A 15,213-nucleotide genomic window follows, 5' to 3' on the forward strand; every position below is an offset into this window, starting at 1 on the left:
ATTGTCCTTTCGTGATAGGAAGTGAGAAGTGAGAGACCCCCTCTCTCACTTCCTCTGGCAGGAAGGGCCCTCGCCTCCCAGAGAGAGCCGCCAGAGCCCCGTGCTGTGTGGGGTCCCCTTGGAGTTGACCTGCTGGCCGGGCGTGCGTGGGCCAGTGCCCGTGTACGTGCACGCGTGTCCACACCACACGTCCCCGTCTGGCCCACAGGGAGGAGGTCCAGGAGAACTGCGTGCGGTGGCAGAAGAGGTTCACCTTCGTGTGTAAGATGAGTGCCAACCCGGCCACCGGCCTGCTGGACCCCTGCATCTTCCGCGTGTCTGTGCGCAAGGTGAGGCCAGGGCCTGCAGGGCCAAGCTGGGGGCAGCAAGCCCAGGGCCCGTGGGTCCATCCCCAGGCTTACCCCCCACCCCAAGGGCAAACGAGATGTGCCCCTCTGCCTCTTTCCTCGTCGGACCCAGAGGGATTTAGGGAGACCTGTGTGGTCCCCTGGATTCCATAGTCACCCCAATGCTTGTGTTTCCCTCCCTGTGTAGGAGCTGAAAGGCGGGAAGGCTTACTCCAAGGTAAGCGGGGCTGTGTGAAGGGGCGGTGGGCTGGGGCGGTGGGCTGGGGCGGTGGGCTGGGGCGGGACACCTCCAGCATGAGAGAAGCTCCCAGGACTTCCAGTTCTCTCTCTGCCCTCAATAGGAGACACTCAGCCTTATGGGAGTTGGATTATGTTTTGGAAAGGTCTTTATTGATAATGTTTTTATTGTTAGGAAAGTTGTAGGTTTACAGAAAAATTAGACATGAAATAGAATTCCCATGTACACCCTTTTCTTAACACTTTGCATTAGTGTGGTACAGGTACACTTGCTACAACTGATGAAAGAACATTTTTATAATTGTACTATTAGCTATAGCCCATAGTTTACAATAGGGTTCACTGTGTTGGGCAGTCCAGTGGTTGTTTTTGTTGTTGTTGTTTTTAATTTTTATTCTAGCAACATATATACAACCTAAAATTTTCCCTTTTAACCATGTTCAAATATATACTTCAGTGCTGATAATTGTGTTCATAATGTTTTGCTACCGTCACCACCATCCATAACGAAAACTTTTTTATCACCCCAAATAGAAACTCTGTTCAATTTAAACAACACCCCATTCCCTACCCCGACACCAGCCCCTGGTAACCTGCATCCTAGTTTTTATGAATTTGCTTATTCTAATTACTTTATGTCAGTGAGGTCATATGATACCTGGCTGATTGTGCCTGGCTGATTTCACTCAGTGTGATGTTTTCAAGGTTCATTCCTGTTGCCTCATGTATCCACTTCATTCCTCTTTATGGCTGAATAGCACTCCATTGTATGTGTTTTGTTTATTTGCTTATTGGTTTATAGACACTTGGGTGGCTTCCATCTTTTGGCAGTTTACTAATAATTTTTGCACTGACTATTATAAAGGCAGCCTGGGTCTGTTGTAACACAAATGGTATAGAAGTTCAGAGAATTAAAAAGGACTTTTCCATCCCTCTTCCTCGCTCCAGGCCTCCTCCCTAGACCTCACCGTTGGGATTGATTAGGCTCTTCCCACACCTTTCTAGAAAAAATAAATCATTGTGAAACAAGTCCGGTATACAGAGCAGTGAATAAAAACATGTATATGGTTAGAGAAATGTAAAGTGAACTTCCTGTCTATGATCTTATACACATGTAAACAATAAGATTTTTTGTGCACAGATGGGATTGATTCTAAACAGATTCTGCAGCTTGGTTTTTCTTACTTACCAGTAAAAATTGTATCTGGGCAGCTCTTCATGTCAACACAAGCACATTTCCTTGTGCCTTTTGCAGCAGCAGAGGACCCTGCCGTCGGGTTGGGCTGTGACTGGCTCGGCCGTTCCCTGCTTGCTCACCTGGATGCTCTCCCAGTTTCTCACTGCCCCGCACACCAGCCCTCCACAGGAAAACCTCTCCCCTGGGAAAAGTGGAAGACGAGCGCTTTAGGAGGCTTACCTCCGGCGTTGAATAAGCCTGCCCTGCCCTGGATGCCTCTCTGTGGGGGCTCTGGGTGCACCCCCTGTAGCTCCTGGGAAGATGCCCAACAGGAGGGTGGGCTTGCGGGGGGAGAGGCAGAAGTGCCCTGGCCTCACCCCTCAGCCTGCCTGGAAGGCCTGAGGGTGGCGCTGCAGGGTGTGCCCCCCCCCCCCAAGAGCTCAGGAGGCTCAGTGGGCCTGCAGGGCGCTCAGCCCTGGCCCCAGAGGCTGCTGGCCCTCTCAGAAGCAGGGGCAGGGTGGCCAGGGCTGGGCTGTGGAAGGTGTGGGCTCCCGTGGGCAAGGACAACAGCCTGACCAGGAAAGGAACTACCAGCAGACGGCCAGGAGCATCCCGCCTCCTCCAGCAGACGTTTATTGGGCACCCGGCACGTGTCAGACGCTGCCACGCTGCCAGGCCCCTTCTCTTCTGTTATCTAATTCACCTCACTCCGTGCTTTATTCCCATTAGACAGAGGAGGAAACCGAGGCCCAGTTGGGGTGGGTCTGGGTACTGGTCAGGCCTGAGTTTCAGTACTGGCTCTGCTGGTTAAAGCTATGTGACCCTGGGCAATTCCCTTCCCCCTCGAATCTTGGTTTGCTCATCTGTAAAATGGGGCTCACTCTGTGAGTCAGTGGCAGAGCCGGGATCCAAAGCCAAGTGTCTGATTCTGGAGCATGTGTCCTTAAATGCTGCAGTGGAGTTGTGCCCGGCAGGTGCTCAGTAATCACCCCTGGGTGGCCTGCTTGTTCCCCAGCCACCAAGCCTGGTACCCTCGCCTCAAGTGCGGTTTTCCCGCCAGGTGTGGGCAGTGTGCCCTCTTCTCACACTCTCCCACTTCCCTGCCCATCCCTGCTTCCTCACTTGAACGCGGCACCAGAGGAGCAGCCCAGATTCCCCTTCCTTGTCTCCCAGAGTTCCACAAGGGCCCCAGAGTTCCAGGGGGACCTGTGGGCTACAGCCTTCCTGGGTTCTTGCCTGCCCTGCAGAGAGCCCCTTCTCCCAAACCCCTGCCCCCTCCCCACTGCCAGGTTCCCACGGGCCTCCTCTCCTCCCCTGCTCACTCGCCTGGCAGCTCTCGACAGCACGGCCTTGTTTCCCAGGGAACAATGCGTCTGTGTCACAGACAACAATGTCCTTTCATCTCCGGCGCACAGGCCCCAGTGCACACTGGGCTGTGGCACAAAGGGTGCTTTGTGTGGCTCAGGGATGTGAGCTCCTGGCCTTGCCATGTCTGTGACGCCTACCCGGAGCCTCTGTTCTTGGGGCCCAGTTATGGGTCAGGGCTGTGGGCCGGGCCCAGGGGCTTTGCCCCCCCCCCCCCCCAGTTAACCCTTCTGGCCATGTCTGCCAGCCAGGCACCCGCACTCCCTGCAGCCTCACACTCTCCTGCTGCTCTTCTCCCAGCTGGGCTTTGCCGACTTGAACCTGGCCGAGTTTGCGGGCTCGGGGTCCACAGTGCGCTGCTGCCTGCTGGAGGGCTACGACACGAAGAACACCCGCCAGGACAACTCCATCCTCAAGGTACCAGGGACCTTCCTGCCGTCTCGGCCCGCACCCCACCAAGGGGGCAAAACCCAGCTCCTCATCAGTGACCCAGGGGTTGTGAAAAACGCAGGTTCTCGCCCCAGACCAGGCAGCAAGAGACTGGCAAGACACGGGCCCAGGGGTCAGGAAACCATCAGAGGCCTGCACAGCCACTGGCCTCAGTTTCCCTACCCGTAACTGGGGGTCGAGGGTCGAGCTCGGTCTCTTTAAAGGCTCAGTGAGCACAGTGGGTGAGGTAAGGCCTGTGCTGCGAGCTTGCCGCCACTTACCTCGTGATCCCGACCGCAGCCTCAGGAGGTGTGGGGTCTGTTATTAGTCCAGTTTTGCATAGGTGGCAGTTAAGGTACAGAAGGTGAGTCATTTGCCGGGGTGGCCCCTGGCAGAGCTGGGACTTGAACCCCTAGCCACTCGACTCCACAGTCCAGCCCCTAACCATTGCCCCACATGACCTTGCTGAGCTGGCCCGAGCTCCTGGGTGGAGTGTCCGTGAGGGGAGGAACCTGCGGTCTCCCTGGACCTGTGCAGACCGTGGGAGGCTGCTCCGAAGGCCGCGGGGCAGGCCCGGCCCGTCCTGGTTTCCAGAGCCGGGGGCAGCTCCCTCCCGCAGGCACCTGCTCTTGGCCTCTTGGGAACAGAGGTGCCTGGGCTTCCCCTGCCAGCATAATCTTCCTCTCTCCGCACACTTCCATCTGGCTGAGGGTAGTGTTGTCCTCACATCTCTTCTGAGAACTGACCTGGAGGAACTGTGTTGTACCCAGAGCAGAGCTGGGCAGGGGCTCGGGGCCTCCTGGGCCCTTTACAGAGGGAGCCACAGGGAACCAGCAGCATAGAGACCAAAGGTCCAGGCCGTGGGGGCAGCTAGGGCTCAGGTGGCCAGGTTCAAGGCCTCCCTCCCCCTTCCCAGCAGCAGGATCTTAGGCAGGTACTTCCCCCCCCGCATCCCGGTGCCCCACTGCAGCCTGAGGCTGTCACCTACTTTGCCAGCTGCCATCAGGGTCACCTGGGATAATCCATAACAAGCCTCAAAAAAAGGCCACCATTTTTGTCGCTGGTGACCTTGGGATCTGAGCACCTTTTCCCCATCCTGTCTCCCTCTGCCCATTGCTCTCAAAGTCTCAGCGCAGACTTTGAGACTTGAAACCTTGCCGTGCTTGGGCCATTGCCAAAATCTTGGCCCAGATGGGTGTTAAATTTCCAGTGACCTCATGCTTTACTCAACAAACTGTCACTGAGCCCCTGCCTGTTGGCTCTGAGTGTGCCTCCCTCCTCCCCGCACCGTGTCAGACTTGGCGAGCCCCCATGCACCAGTCCAGGCTCTGAAAGCCACCCACCTGCCACGAGGGGCTCAGTGAACCCTCGTCGCACTGTGTGGGGCTCTGTACACCCCCACCCTCTCGTCAGGCTTGGTGAGCCCCCCCCCCACTATGAGGGCTGTACGTGGTCACTGAGGCTGGGGAGTGAGAGAGTGGCCCCTGCCCTTCGGGAGCTCACGGGCTAGTGATGACTCGAGGATAACAGCAGCCAGCGTCTGCTGTGCTTGCTCCGTGCCAGGCACCGCACGAGCGAGATGCTTGGCAACTCCACGAGGCCGGCGTCAGGGTCATCTCCATCCTCCAGATGAGGAAACTGGGCTCTGTGGGGCCAGTGGGCCTCACCAGAACCACCCAGCCAGGAAGGGGCAGCGCCCTCTGGGGGCCTGAGCCGAGGCGGCCGAGACCGCGCAGGGCGGCCCGGCTGGGGTGGGTGGGAGTGACTGGTTGCTCTTCCCCCAGGTCACCATCGGTATGTTCCTGCTATCTGGAGACCCTTGCTTCAAGACGTGAGTGCTGCGCAGGCAGGGGCGGGGCGGGAGCGCAGTCCTGGGCACTGGGGCGGGGGACAGGGACTTCACAGGCCCCTGGGCTCCCCGTCTTCACCTGGTCCTGAGGGAAGAGCCCCCTAGTCACGCCTCGCTGTCCTTCCAGGCCCCCGTCCACTGCCAAGTCCATCTCCATCCCAGGCCAGGATTCCTCCTTGCAGCTGACGTGTAAGGGTGGTGGAACCAGCGGCAGCGGCAGCGGCAGCAGCTCCCTCACAGGCTCCCGGCCCCCCAAGGCCCGGCCCACCATCCTCAGCTCAGGTACTATTCCCACCTCCCCACCCCTCCCAGCAGCTGAGGGCGGTCACCTGCTCGGTGTCCCCAGGTCCCCAGGGAGTCATGCTGAGAACAGGAAGTGGTGGGATGGTGTTTCCATCTCATCAGGCCTCCGTCCGGTAGTCGTTTGCTGAGCGCTTGCTGGGTGCTGAGCCCTGTGTGGGTCCCGAAAATCACAACGGCCACCTGGACCCAGACTGCTGCGCTATCCCTGCTTCGTGGCCCTCCCCGCCTAGCAGGAGAGACGCCTGTTAATCCATAATAAGTCACACACATGTCCCCTCAGATGTGACAAAAACTGGGAGACAGGCACAGACAGCAGGAGAGGCAGCAGTGGGGTGGCACTTGAGTTGGCATCTGGGGGCACAGGGCACAGTGTTCCTGGCAGAAGGTGTGGCGTGAGCTCTTGCTTGCCCGCTTGCTTTGGCATCCTCCTCGGTAGGGTGGGATCAGTGGCCGTAGCTGAATCCTGGCTTGGTTTGGGCCTAACTGAGGAAATGTGTGAGAGTGCCATGCCTGGCCCATGTTACGTGCTCAGTAGATAATTCCTGGTTCTATATTTGTACTTCCATTATTACTAATATTGTTATGAAAAATGAGCACGAGTCCAAGTCCCCAGAGGAGACGGCATGGCATTTTGGGAGGAGGTGGTGGGTGCCACCTAGAGAGGAGGCTCTGGTCTTCCCCAAAGTATTTGCCACACTCCCCCGTACCTTGCACTGTACCGAATGAAACAGGCTCCCCGGAGGTAAGAGCCTTGCCCCTTGCCCCCCACTCCTCTCCCCAGCAGGAGAGCTCAGGGCTGGGAGGCAGTCTGCCCCGAAGCTGATTAGTGAGCAAGACAGCATGTGGTGGCCCTAATTTGTGCCTCAGGAGCAATTAGAGAAGGCATCTGACTTCATGCCACTCAGCAGATGTTTGCTGAATAATTCTGCCCCACCCCACCCCCGGAAGAGGGGAGCAGTGAGGGACCCTCTGATCTCACGGACCCAGCTTCCTTCCACTTCCATTTTCTGCACTCAGCCAGCTGAGGAGGACAGAGGGCTAGGCCCAGAGCTGAGAGCTCAGGTTCTGCCGGCACAGGGGATGGGGCTTCCCAGTATTAGTGCTCGCTCCAGCTTCAGAGAACAGGATCACCAGAGGAGAGCTGTGGGGACTAGGGCCCCCCCCCCCAACTAAGGGTGGCTTTTGTGCAAAGTAGAAGAGACACCCCTTCCAGGCAGGGTGAGATTTGAACCCGTACTTGCCCCTGCAGCTGGTGGGCTCCCCCCATCCCCCCACCCTGACCCCATATGCAGAGAACCTCTTAGGGACTTGGAAAGCCACATGGCCTTAGGGTGGGACACAGGCAGGCCGGGAGTCCAGCGCCTGGCCTGGGCGTGCTCATCTTTGAAGAGGGGCTGGAGGAGTCCTGCCCTGTGGTGGCTGGAGCCCTGATGGTCCTGCCCACGCACGCAGGTGCCGCGCTGGTGGCTGTTGTCCGGCTCCCTCGCGCCTCCTGAAGTTTGCTTTGAAATGGGGCTCCAGGTGGCTTGGAGCAGGGCTGTCGGCTCCTCTCCCCCACCCTGTGCCCCCGGCCTTACTCGCTCCATCCAGCGCCACCCACCCAAGTCCGTCCAGCCTCAGACCTTTGCTTATGCTCTGCCCTCTGTCTGGAAGGCCCTTTGGATAGCTGACCTACTCCCCCCCACCCATCCTGGCACCATCCGTCTCCCCAGAGATGCCTGCCCTGACCCCCACACTCAGCTCCCAATACTCCTCCTCTGATACCCCCTCTGATACCCTGATACCCCATCTTCTAATACCCATCTTCTACACCCCTCACTGCTGTTGTAGTTACTTGTGGCTCATTTTTTGTTCAACATTCTTTCTCTCCACTGGCCTGTGGTATCCTCTGAGGTAGGCACCCAGTCTTCAGTTCACAGCACCCAGTAGAGGGCCCTGCATGGAGGAGATCCTTGACATATTTCTGGAATGAACAGACCTGGGCTCAAATGGTGAACTGTGGCTTGGGGCATTTGGCTTCTTTCCGTCTGTAAAATGGAAATACTTAGTGGGAGGCTGTGGGGCTCAGATGACAGGGGTGAAGGGCTGGGGTGATGCTGATGGTAACCCCACACCCCCTACCTCACCCTGCCTTCCAGGGGTGCCCGAGGAGCCAGACCACAACCTGTCCAGCCCTGAGGAGGTGTTCCACTCCGGCCACTCCCGCAACTCCAGCTACGCGAGCCAGCAGTCCAAGATCTCAGGTGAGTGCCCCACCTGGCCCCACCCCAGCAGCCTTCCACATCCCTGGAGGCCCCCCAAAATGAACTGCCCCCTTGACTGCCCCCCAGGCTACAGCACGGAGCACTCACGCTCCTCCAGCCTCTCGGACTTGACGCACCGCCGCAATACGTCCACTAGCAGCAGCGCCTCGGGTGGCCTCAGCATGACGGTGGAGGGCCCCGAGGGCAGTGAGCGGGAGTACCGGCCCCCCGAGAAGCCGCCACGGCCGCCCCGGCCCCCGCATCTCTCAGACCGCTCGTTTCGGTGAGTCTCTCAGCTCCAGCAAGACCTGGGCCAAGCCACAGCCCACCAAGTTACCTCCGGGCAGGGCTTGGCAAGGGCTGCGGAGATCCCAAGGGGGCTTGTACGGGCACCCGCCCTCCAGGGACAGTACGATGCAGTGGGCAGGAAAACTTGGCCACTGGAGTCCCTGCCTGGTGGCTCTCTGAGCTTCGCTTCTTCCCTTGGAACATGGGAGCAAGTGTCCCCACCTCAGATTCAACCAGCTGATGCTCATAAAGCCTATAGCTCCATGCCTGGTGTACAGCACCTGCTCAGAGGTTGCTGTTAGCACTTGAGTGTAATCACAGTGTGACCTTTCAAGCCAGACAACTGGGGTTGAGCCTTGGGTCTACCACTAACATGCTGTGTGGCCCTGGGCAGGTTACTTGACTTCTCAGAGCCTCTGTGTCTTCATTTACAAAATAATAAAAGCACCTACATCCTAAGGTGTTGTGAGGGTAAAGTGAATGGGATACAGGGTGTGCTTAGAACATCCTGGGTACAGTAGGTGCTGCTCTAATTGTTGTCGTGCCTGTTCCTGTCCTGCCTGCTGTGACTCTGCCCCACTCCACCTCTTAGACGGAAAAAGGACTCGGTGGAGAGCCACCCGACCTGGGTGGATGACACACGGATCGACGCAGACGACATCGTGGAGAAGATCATGCAAAGCCAGGACTTCACGGATGGTAGCAACACTGAGGGTGAGCTGCCCACGCTGGCAGAGGGCGGGGTGACAGGGACAGTGCCACCTGCTGCAGGGGCTCCCCGGCTGCCCCTGCCCCAGCTCAGCCGCCCACCTCCCCTGTGTCCCCACAGACAGCAACCTCCGGCTGTTCGTGAGCCGCGATGGCTCCACCACGCTGAGCGGCATCCAGCTGGCCAACAGGTAGGGGGAAGGTTCAGGGGAGGGGTGCGGGGGGCGTGGTGAGAGCGTTGAGTGCCGCCTTTGACCAGCGTGACTTTGAGCACGCCGCCTCTCTTCAAGCTCCAGTTTCCCCATCTGCTAAACGGTGTGGGCAGCACCCCCTCACCTGCACACCTGGGAGAGTAAGAGCCCCGACACCAGGCCGTTGGTTGTGAGCATTCCAAGGTGATCTTTGGAAAGGGCTTAGCCCAGGGCCTGACGCCCAGAAAGGGTTGAATACATTTAACTTGATCCCAGCTTTCCTTCCCAGTCCTGGATCTGGGAACCCTTAAAATACGTTGATGATGATTCATTTATTTACTAAACGGGTATGTATTGAATACCAGCTATGTCCAGGCAGTGTGCTCGGTGCTGGGGATCCAGCAGCAAGCAACACAGATCTACCTTGGTGATTCTCACAGACCAGGGAGTAGTAGGATCACATTTTTGCTTGAATTCAACAATTTACAGTATGTCTTCTCAGTCATTCATTTAGGGCATCTTTGCCACTGCCTGGCTCACCAAATGAATGAATGGGTGAGTGAGTAGAGGAGCTTGCCGTGTGTGGGCTTATGCTGAAGACTTCACCCCGTGATCTTGTGGGAAAGACCTGGTTTAGCCTGTAGGTTCAGAGCCAAGCAGAGACCTGGCTGAGTAGCCCTGGTCCCTGGACTGCCATCTGATACTGCTCTGCTGACCCCTGCTGGCCAAGGCTCAAAATTGCAGCTACCGCCTCCCAGCCAGCCTCCTGGGCTGCCCCAGGTGGGGTCAGCAAGAAGGAAAGAGAGAGGCCCCCTTGGAGGTTTGTGAATATCCCAATCCTCCTGAAGAGGAGGCAGCTAGGATCCAGGAGAGGAAAGAAACCTATCTGGTTGGCAGCAGGGTCATAGTAAAGCTGGAGACGAAGCCTGGTGTGTCCATATCCCCATGGCCGGACCCCAGCCTCAGTGGAGAGAAGGCTGGCTCCTGGCCAGTCTCCCCCACCTTCCATTGCCCTCTTGGCAAACCTCATAACCCTCTGAGCCTCAGTTTGCTCATCTGATAAGTGGGGCTGGCATGCAGCCCCTACCTGCCAGGGTTGCTGTGAGGGTAGGGGTGGCACACCCATGTGTGTTCAGGAAGGGCTAAGGGGCACAGCCTGTGCCAGCGCTGCAGTCCAGCCTTAGGCCTGGTGACAAGTCTTAACTCTGATACTTGCTGGCTGTGTCACCCTGGGCAAGTGATTTAACATATCTGCAAAAACGGAGCCTGTCAGCAGTGCCTGCTGCCATGTGAAGTACCTCCAAGGGCCTGGCCCAGATGAGCACTTGGTAAGTGGAGCAGTAAGGCGGACAAGCTGACCTGCCTCTTTGCCTACAGGGTCTCCTCCGGGGTCTATGAGCCGGTCGTGATTGAAAGCCATTGAGGAGCTGGGATCCAGGCTGGAGAAGGGCCCTGCCTTCACGGGTGTCCAGACCCACGTCATTCCACAAGGGACCTTCGCCTTTGGATCACCATCAGCGCTGCATCTCATCTGTGCCTCCTCTGTGCACTCCAGCCACACGCCTGTCCCTAAGCATCATTCCATAGCCCTCCCTTCCAGGCCAGGACCCTCCTAACCCAGTCGGGCCCAGGCACCACTGTGAATATTCTCCTCTGAACCACTAGAGGGCAGGACAAGCGGGCCCATGCGGCAGGTGGGCAGGAGAAAGCCCGCCGGGACTGCCCTGCGCGGGACTGGCCTGGCCCTCGTCTGAGGACACGCGGCGGCTCGTTCATTCGCAGGGGCTGCTTGTGGCCGAGGGGGTCTTCCTCTTCCCTGTGTCCCCTCACTCCAGGAGCACTGGCTTCAGCCAGCCCCTGGCCAGGCCTTGCTCCATTGCCGCCCTGGCCTTGGGGGCCAGCCCACCCCAGAACTCTGCCACTGTGGCCCTCAGCCTGCTTAGTGCTTCAGCTGTCCATGCCCCCCCCCCCGCCCCCATGTCCGGGGGACCCACTGGTGGCCTCCTCCTGGGAGCCAAGACCTCAGACCCTACCCACATTCCAGATTGAGACATCCACACCCCACCCCCACCCCCCTGCAAACGAATGTTCTCCCGCTGCCCTGGCAGCCTGCACTTTGCACATGCTTGTTTCAGCACAGCCCCCACTGGCCCCCGGCCTCCTCTTCCCCTGGCCCCTTCCCAAGGAGTCCTGAGCTCTGTCTGCTGTGCAGTCAGAGTCCCAGGGTCAAGCAGCCTGGCTGGAACCTGGGGCTGCCTCTCCACCCTCAGTTAGCTCCAGCTCAGGCCTAGGACCTATGCTGAGGAAGGCCTGAGCACCCATGTGGTTTTCCTTCTGCCCAGGGCAGGGTCCTGAGCAAATGTTTTTCCTGTACGAGTGCCTCTCAAGCTCCAGGAGATCGGGGGCCCAGCTAGGCTGGCCTTGGCAAGGAAAAGCCCTCGTTTTTCTCCACTCAAGCTGGAGAGGCAGGTGGGCTGTGACTGGGCAGGCCTGGAGCTGGGTTCCTGGCCGGAAAAGTACCTCAGCCCTCTGAAAGCGGCCCCCACTTCTGGACAAGGAAGAGATGGGGTCCTTTAAAGAACGTGTTTTTCCAGTGGGGAGCAGTCTGGCCCTGCCCCCTGTCCCCTGCCCCTCACTGAAGCCTCTGCTCTCGGCACTTTTCCCTCCCTGGTCCTTGTTACTTGCTTGAAGGAGGGGTCTGATTGCCAGCCAGTCCCTGGACCAACTCTGCCTGCCCCACTTTTAAATTTCAGTGATTTTGTATAAACCCAGCAGGCTGGTGTTTAGTTAGACCTTCAGCTCTTTTTCTTTCTTTCTTTCTTTTTTTGGCATTCACAGTTTGATACTTTCTCCTCCCCTAGGTGAGGGGAGATGATTCTGTTCTCTGCCCTCCCTGCTGGCTGGGTCCCAGCAGGGCTGTGGCTGTGGACGGAAGAGCCAGGATGCTGGGTCTCTCTCTGGCAAGTGTGGGGGTGGTGGTGGTGGTGGTAATCCTTCCCAAGCCAGGAGGGTTCATTTTTCTGTCTGCCCCAGCTGGCAAGATTTGGGGCCGTTGGTCCTGGAACCCCACTAACTTGGGACCAGAGCATTTCTAGTAAGCTGTTTGTTGTTTTGGGTTTTTGTTTTTTGTTTTGTTTTTTAAGTTACCTAACTTAAAGAATGTTAGAAGATGCCTACTAAGGCAGAGTGGAGTGTTTGCTCTGATTGGGGAAGGCTCTGGTCCGCTCCAAGGATCCTTTCATGCCCCACAAACATCTGGCACTTGAGAAGGAAACTATCAGCACTGTCTCCAGATGGGGTGACTCCCAGAAGATGGGGGGAGCACCGACCTTCTGTATCTGCATGACAGCCCAGTGGGAGGTGCATTTAGGGTGTGTTTTGGATTTGGTTCAAAGTTCTGGGGCTATAGGCACAAAATGGCTGGCTGTGGCACTGTTGGGGCAACTTCCCCAAAGCAGGAACCCCCAGCCCTATCAAAGGCAAGGTCTGGGTTTGACAGTCACCCTAGAAAGAGATAGAGCGTGCCATACTCCAATACCAGGCCCTTGGCGGGAGAATTTGATCAACTGAGAATTCGGCCAAAACCAAATGAATGCTGGCTGGACCCAGAGGCCTGAGTCCAGCCTTAGCCCCACGTGGGAGCCTTTTCTTTGTCCCTCTGGCCCCCTTGAGCTCAGTGAATTCCTACCAGGTGCTCACAGCTCCTGGGCTTCAAATTCTATATAGAGAGATAGGCTATATTAGAGATATTTTTGGAAAGGAATCAGTCTATGCAATGCCAGTTTGGAATCTTCTTGAAAGACAGCTTAATGTTTTTACTAGGAGATTTAAAGAAAATAAAGGTCTACAGTATTTTTAGGATTTTATTTTTTCTGGTCGTCCCATAAACCGACCATATGGCATGATCTACCAGGATGAAGAATATCCATGTTTTCCTTCCTTTAGGGAGGTGAGCGGGGAGATGAGGGAGGGGCATCACTTGTTTTTTAAACTTCTGCTCCTTTCTAACAGATGCTGCCACCACTGCCCCCAGATTCAGCAGGCCGTTTGTATCTGTGTCTCCAGCTTCTGTTGTAGAAAATAACATTGTATGGAGAAATCAGTCTAGTGTCAGGGTCTTGGTTTGGGGGAAAAAAATTAAATGTGGTTTTTGTTTTGGTATGGCATGTTGTTTTTTTCCTTCTTACTTCACATCAGTGTTGGGGTCAAACAAAGACCGCGTCAGAAGGGAGCCGGGTGTGTAAGTGAGGTGACCTTCCCGGGGCTGGGGAAGTTGTAGGTACCAGTGTTTTCTCCAAGTTCTGGCTGCAGTCTTAATTGTCACCGCCTTTATTACTCCAGATTCCTGGTTGTTAGAAAGAAAGCTGCACCTATAACAAAACAAAAGCTCACCCGATTGTGGAGGAGAAAAGAATGTTATTAATCTTGCAAGAACAGGCGCACCAAACAGCAAGAAACACTGACATTTATACCCTAAACCTAACACACAGGTCCCTCCCCTGTTCCTTACTGATTGGGTATTTCAGGGATTGCAGCCTATCCAGATCGTCTAAATTCCCAGGTTCCCGCGCTCTCTACACCCCAGCGGGCAGAGCGGCAGGGCAGAGCGGCAGGGCAGAGCGGCAGGGCCCGCTTTTCAGGAGTGAAAGCGGCGCCACTCCCACATCTCACCATTGGCCCTTCTCGCTCTGGCCCCGCCCCCCCTCCATTTTGGGCCTACTTTACAAATTCCTGGTGAGCCAAAGCTGTTAGAATCCCTTTCCCTCCCTCCCTCCAGCGGAGCCGGCTCTGGCTTGCGCTTTGTGAAAATAAAACAACCCTTTCCCATGTGGTGAGGAGCCTGAGACCCAGAGGGGCAGTTACTTGCCAGTCTCATTTGTTGGGTGGCAGGCCTGTGTTTGAATTCTCTGACCTCAGAGGACTTGACCTCAGAACCAGGTTCTAGCCACTGCTCTAGAGACTTCCCCAGTAGTCACGGGTGCCTCTGGGTAAATGACTATCTCTTTTTTTTTTTTTTTTTAAAGATTTATTTATTTATTTAATTCCCCCCCCTCCCCTGGTTGTCTGTTCTTGGTGTCTATTTGTTGTGTCTTGTTTCTTTGTCCGCTTCTGTTGTCGTCAGCGGCACGGGAAGTGTGGGCGGCGCCATTCCTGGGCAGGCTGCTCTTTCTTTTCACGCTGGGCGGCTTTCCTCATGGGCGCACTCCTTGCGCGTGGGGCTCCCCCACGCGGGGGACGCCCTTGCGTGGCACGGCACTCCTTGCGCGCATCAGCGCTGCACATGGCCAGCTCCACACGGGTCAGGGAGGCCCGGGATTTGAACCGCGGGCTTCCCATATGGTAGACGGACGCCCTAACCACTGGGCCAAAGTCCGTTTCCCATGACTATCTCTTAAGCCTCGGTTTCTTCAACTGCAAATGAGAAAGAGGGTGTACAAATTAACTTACAGGAGGTGCGGAGGGTGTTCTCAACCTCTTTAAATCCCCAAGCCCAGGTTGTCTCCAGGCTTGGCCTGGGCCTGTCACCCCCTTCCCCTGGCTGTCCCAAGTCACTGAGGAGCCAGGCAGGCTAGCCAAACTGGGAAGGGCCAATTATCCTGGGACTACAATTAAAGCTCAGAAGTGGTGAGAAGCCTCTGTAGCTTTGAGCAGGCCAGAAGGAGCCTGGTTACATGGCCTGGTCTGTGTCCCCACCCAGCATTAGCCCCATCCTTTCTCAGAACTGACCCCCACTTCTTTAAATCCTGGAGGCTGATTTTCAGCATCTTTCTCTGTGCTAGGCACACCTGGGCTGGGGAAATTTGGCCCAAAGTCAATCCTGAGACAGTTAAGGACTGAGCTGTAGGCCAAAAGAGTTGTTTGTAATCAGCTTTGCAGGGGCAGCCTCCATAGTCAGAGATGGACTCAGATGACCCAAGGAGGTAGGTACTGCTGGCAGGACCAAACCATGCCAGGCTCAAGCCTTTCCTGCTGTCACAGTGGAGCAGTTTCCACACAACCCCTGAAGGAGATCTGGTTTCCCCAGATGTGACTTGAGGCGTTCCAGAACCTAAAAAGAAAAAAATCACAGAATCGA

The 15,213-nt window shown here is 56.6% G+C and overlaps 1 protein-coding gene across 1 annotated transcript in view; it reads left to right on the forward strand.

The window, feature by feature from the left end:
* EEIG1 (estrogen-induced osteoclastogenesis regulator 1) overlaps positions 1 to 13,298 on the forward strand; it is a 37,957-nt gene extending 24,659 nt beyond the window's left edge. Inside the window, exons 2-11 of the mRNA XM_058302861.2 lie at positions 209 to 329; positions 535 to 564; positions 3,427 to 3,543; positions 5,340 to 5,386; positions 5,532 to 5,686; positions 7,846 to 7,950; positions 8,038 to 8,233; positions 8,831 to 8,952; positions 9,068 to 9,137; positions 10,515 to 13,298. Of these exons, the coding sequence (XP_058158844.1) occupies positions 209 to 329; positions 535 to 564; positions 3,427 to 3,543; positions 5,340 to 5,386; positions 5,532 to 5,686; positions 7,846 to 7,950; positions 8,038 to 8,233; positions 8,831 to 8,952; positions 9,068 to 9,137; positions 10,515 to 10,560 (1,009 nt within the window). The 3' untranslated portion in view covers positions 10,561 to 13,298. The remainder of the gene's footprint in view (positions 1 to 208; positions 330 to 534; positions 565 to 3,426; positions 3,544 to 5,339; positions 5,387 to 5,531; positions 5,687 to 7,845; positions 7,951 to 8,037; positions 8,234 to 8,830; positions 8,953 to 9,067; positions 9,138 to 10,514) is intronic.
* Positions 13,299 to 15,213: the final 1,915 nt, after the last annotated feature.

The sequence above is a fragment of the Dasypus novemcinctus genome, chromosome 8 (assembly GCF_030445035.2).
Source record: "Dasypus novemcinctus isolate mDasNov1 chromosome 8, mDasNov1.1.hap2, whole genome shotgun sequence".
Lineage (NCBI taxonomy): Eukaryota > Metazoa > Chordata > Mammalia > Cingulata > Dasypodidae > Dasypus > Dasypus novemcinctus.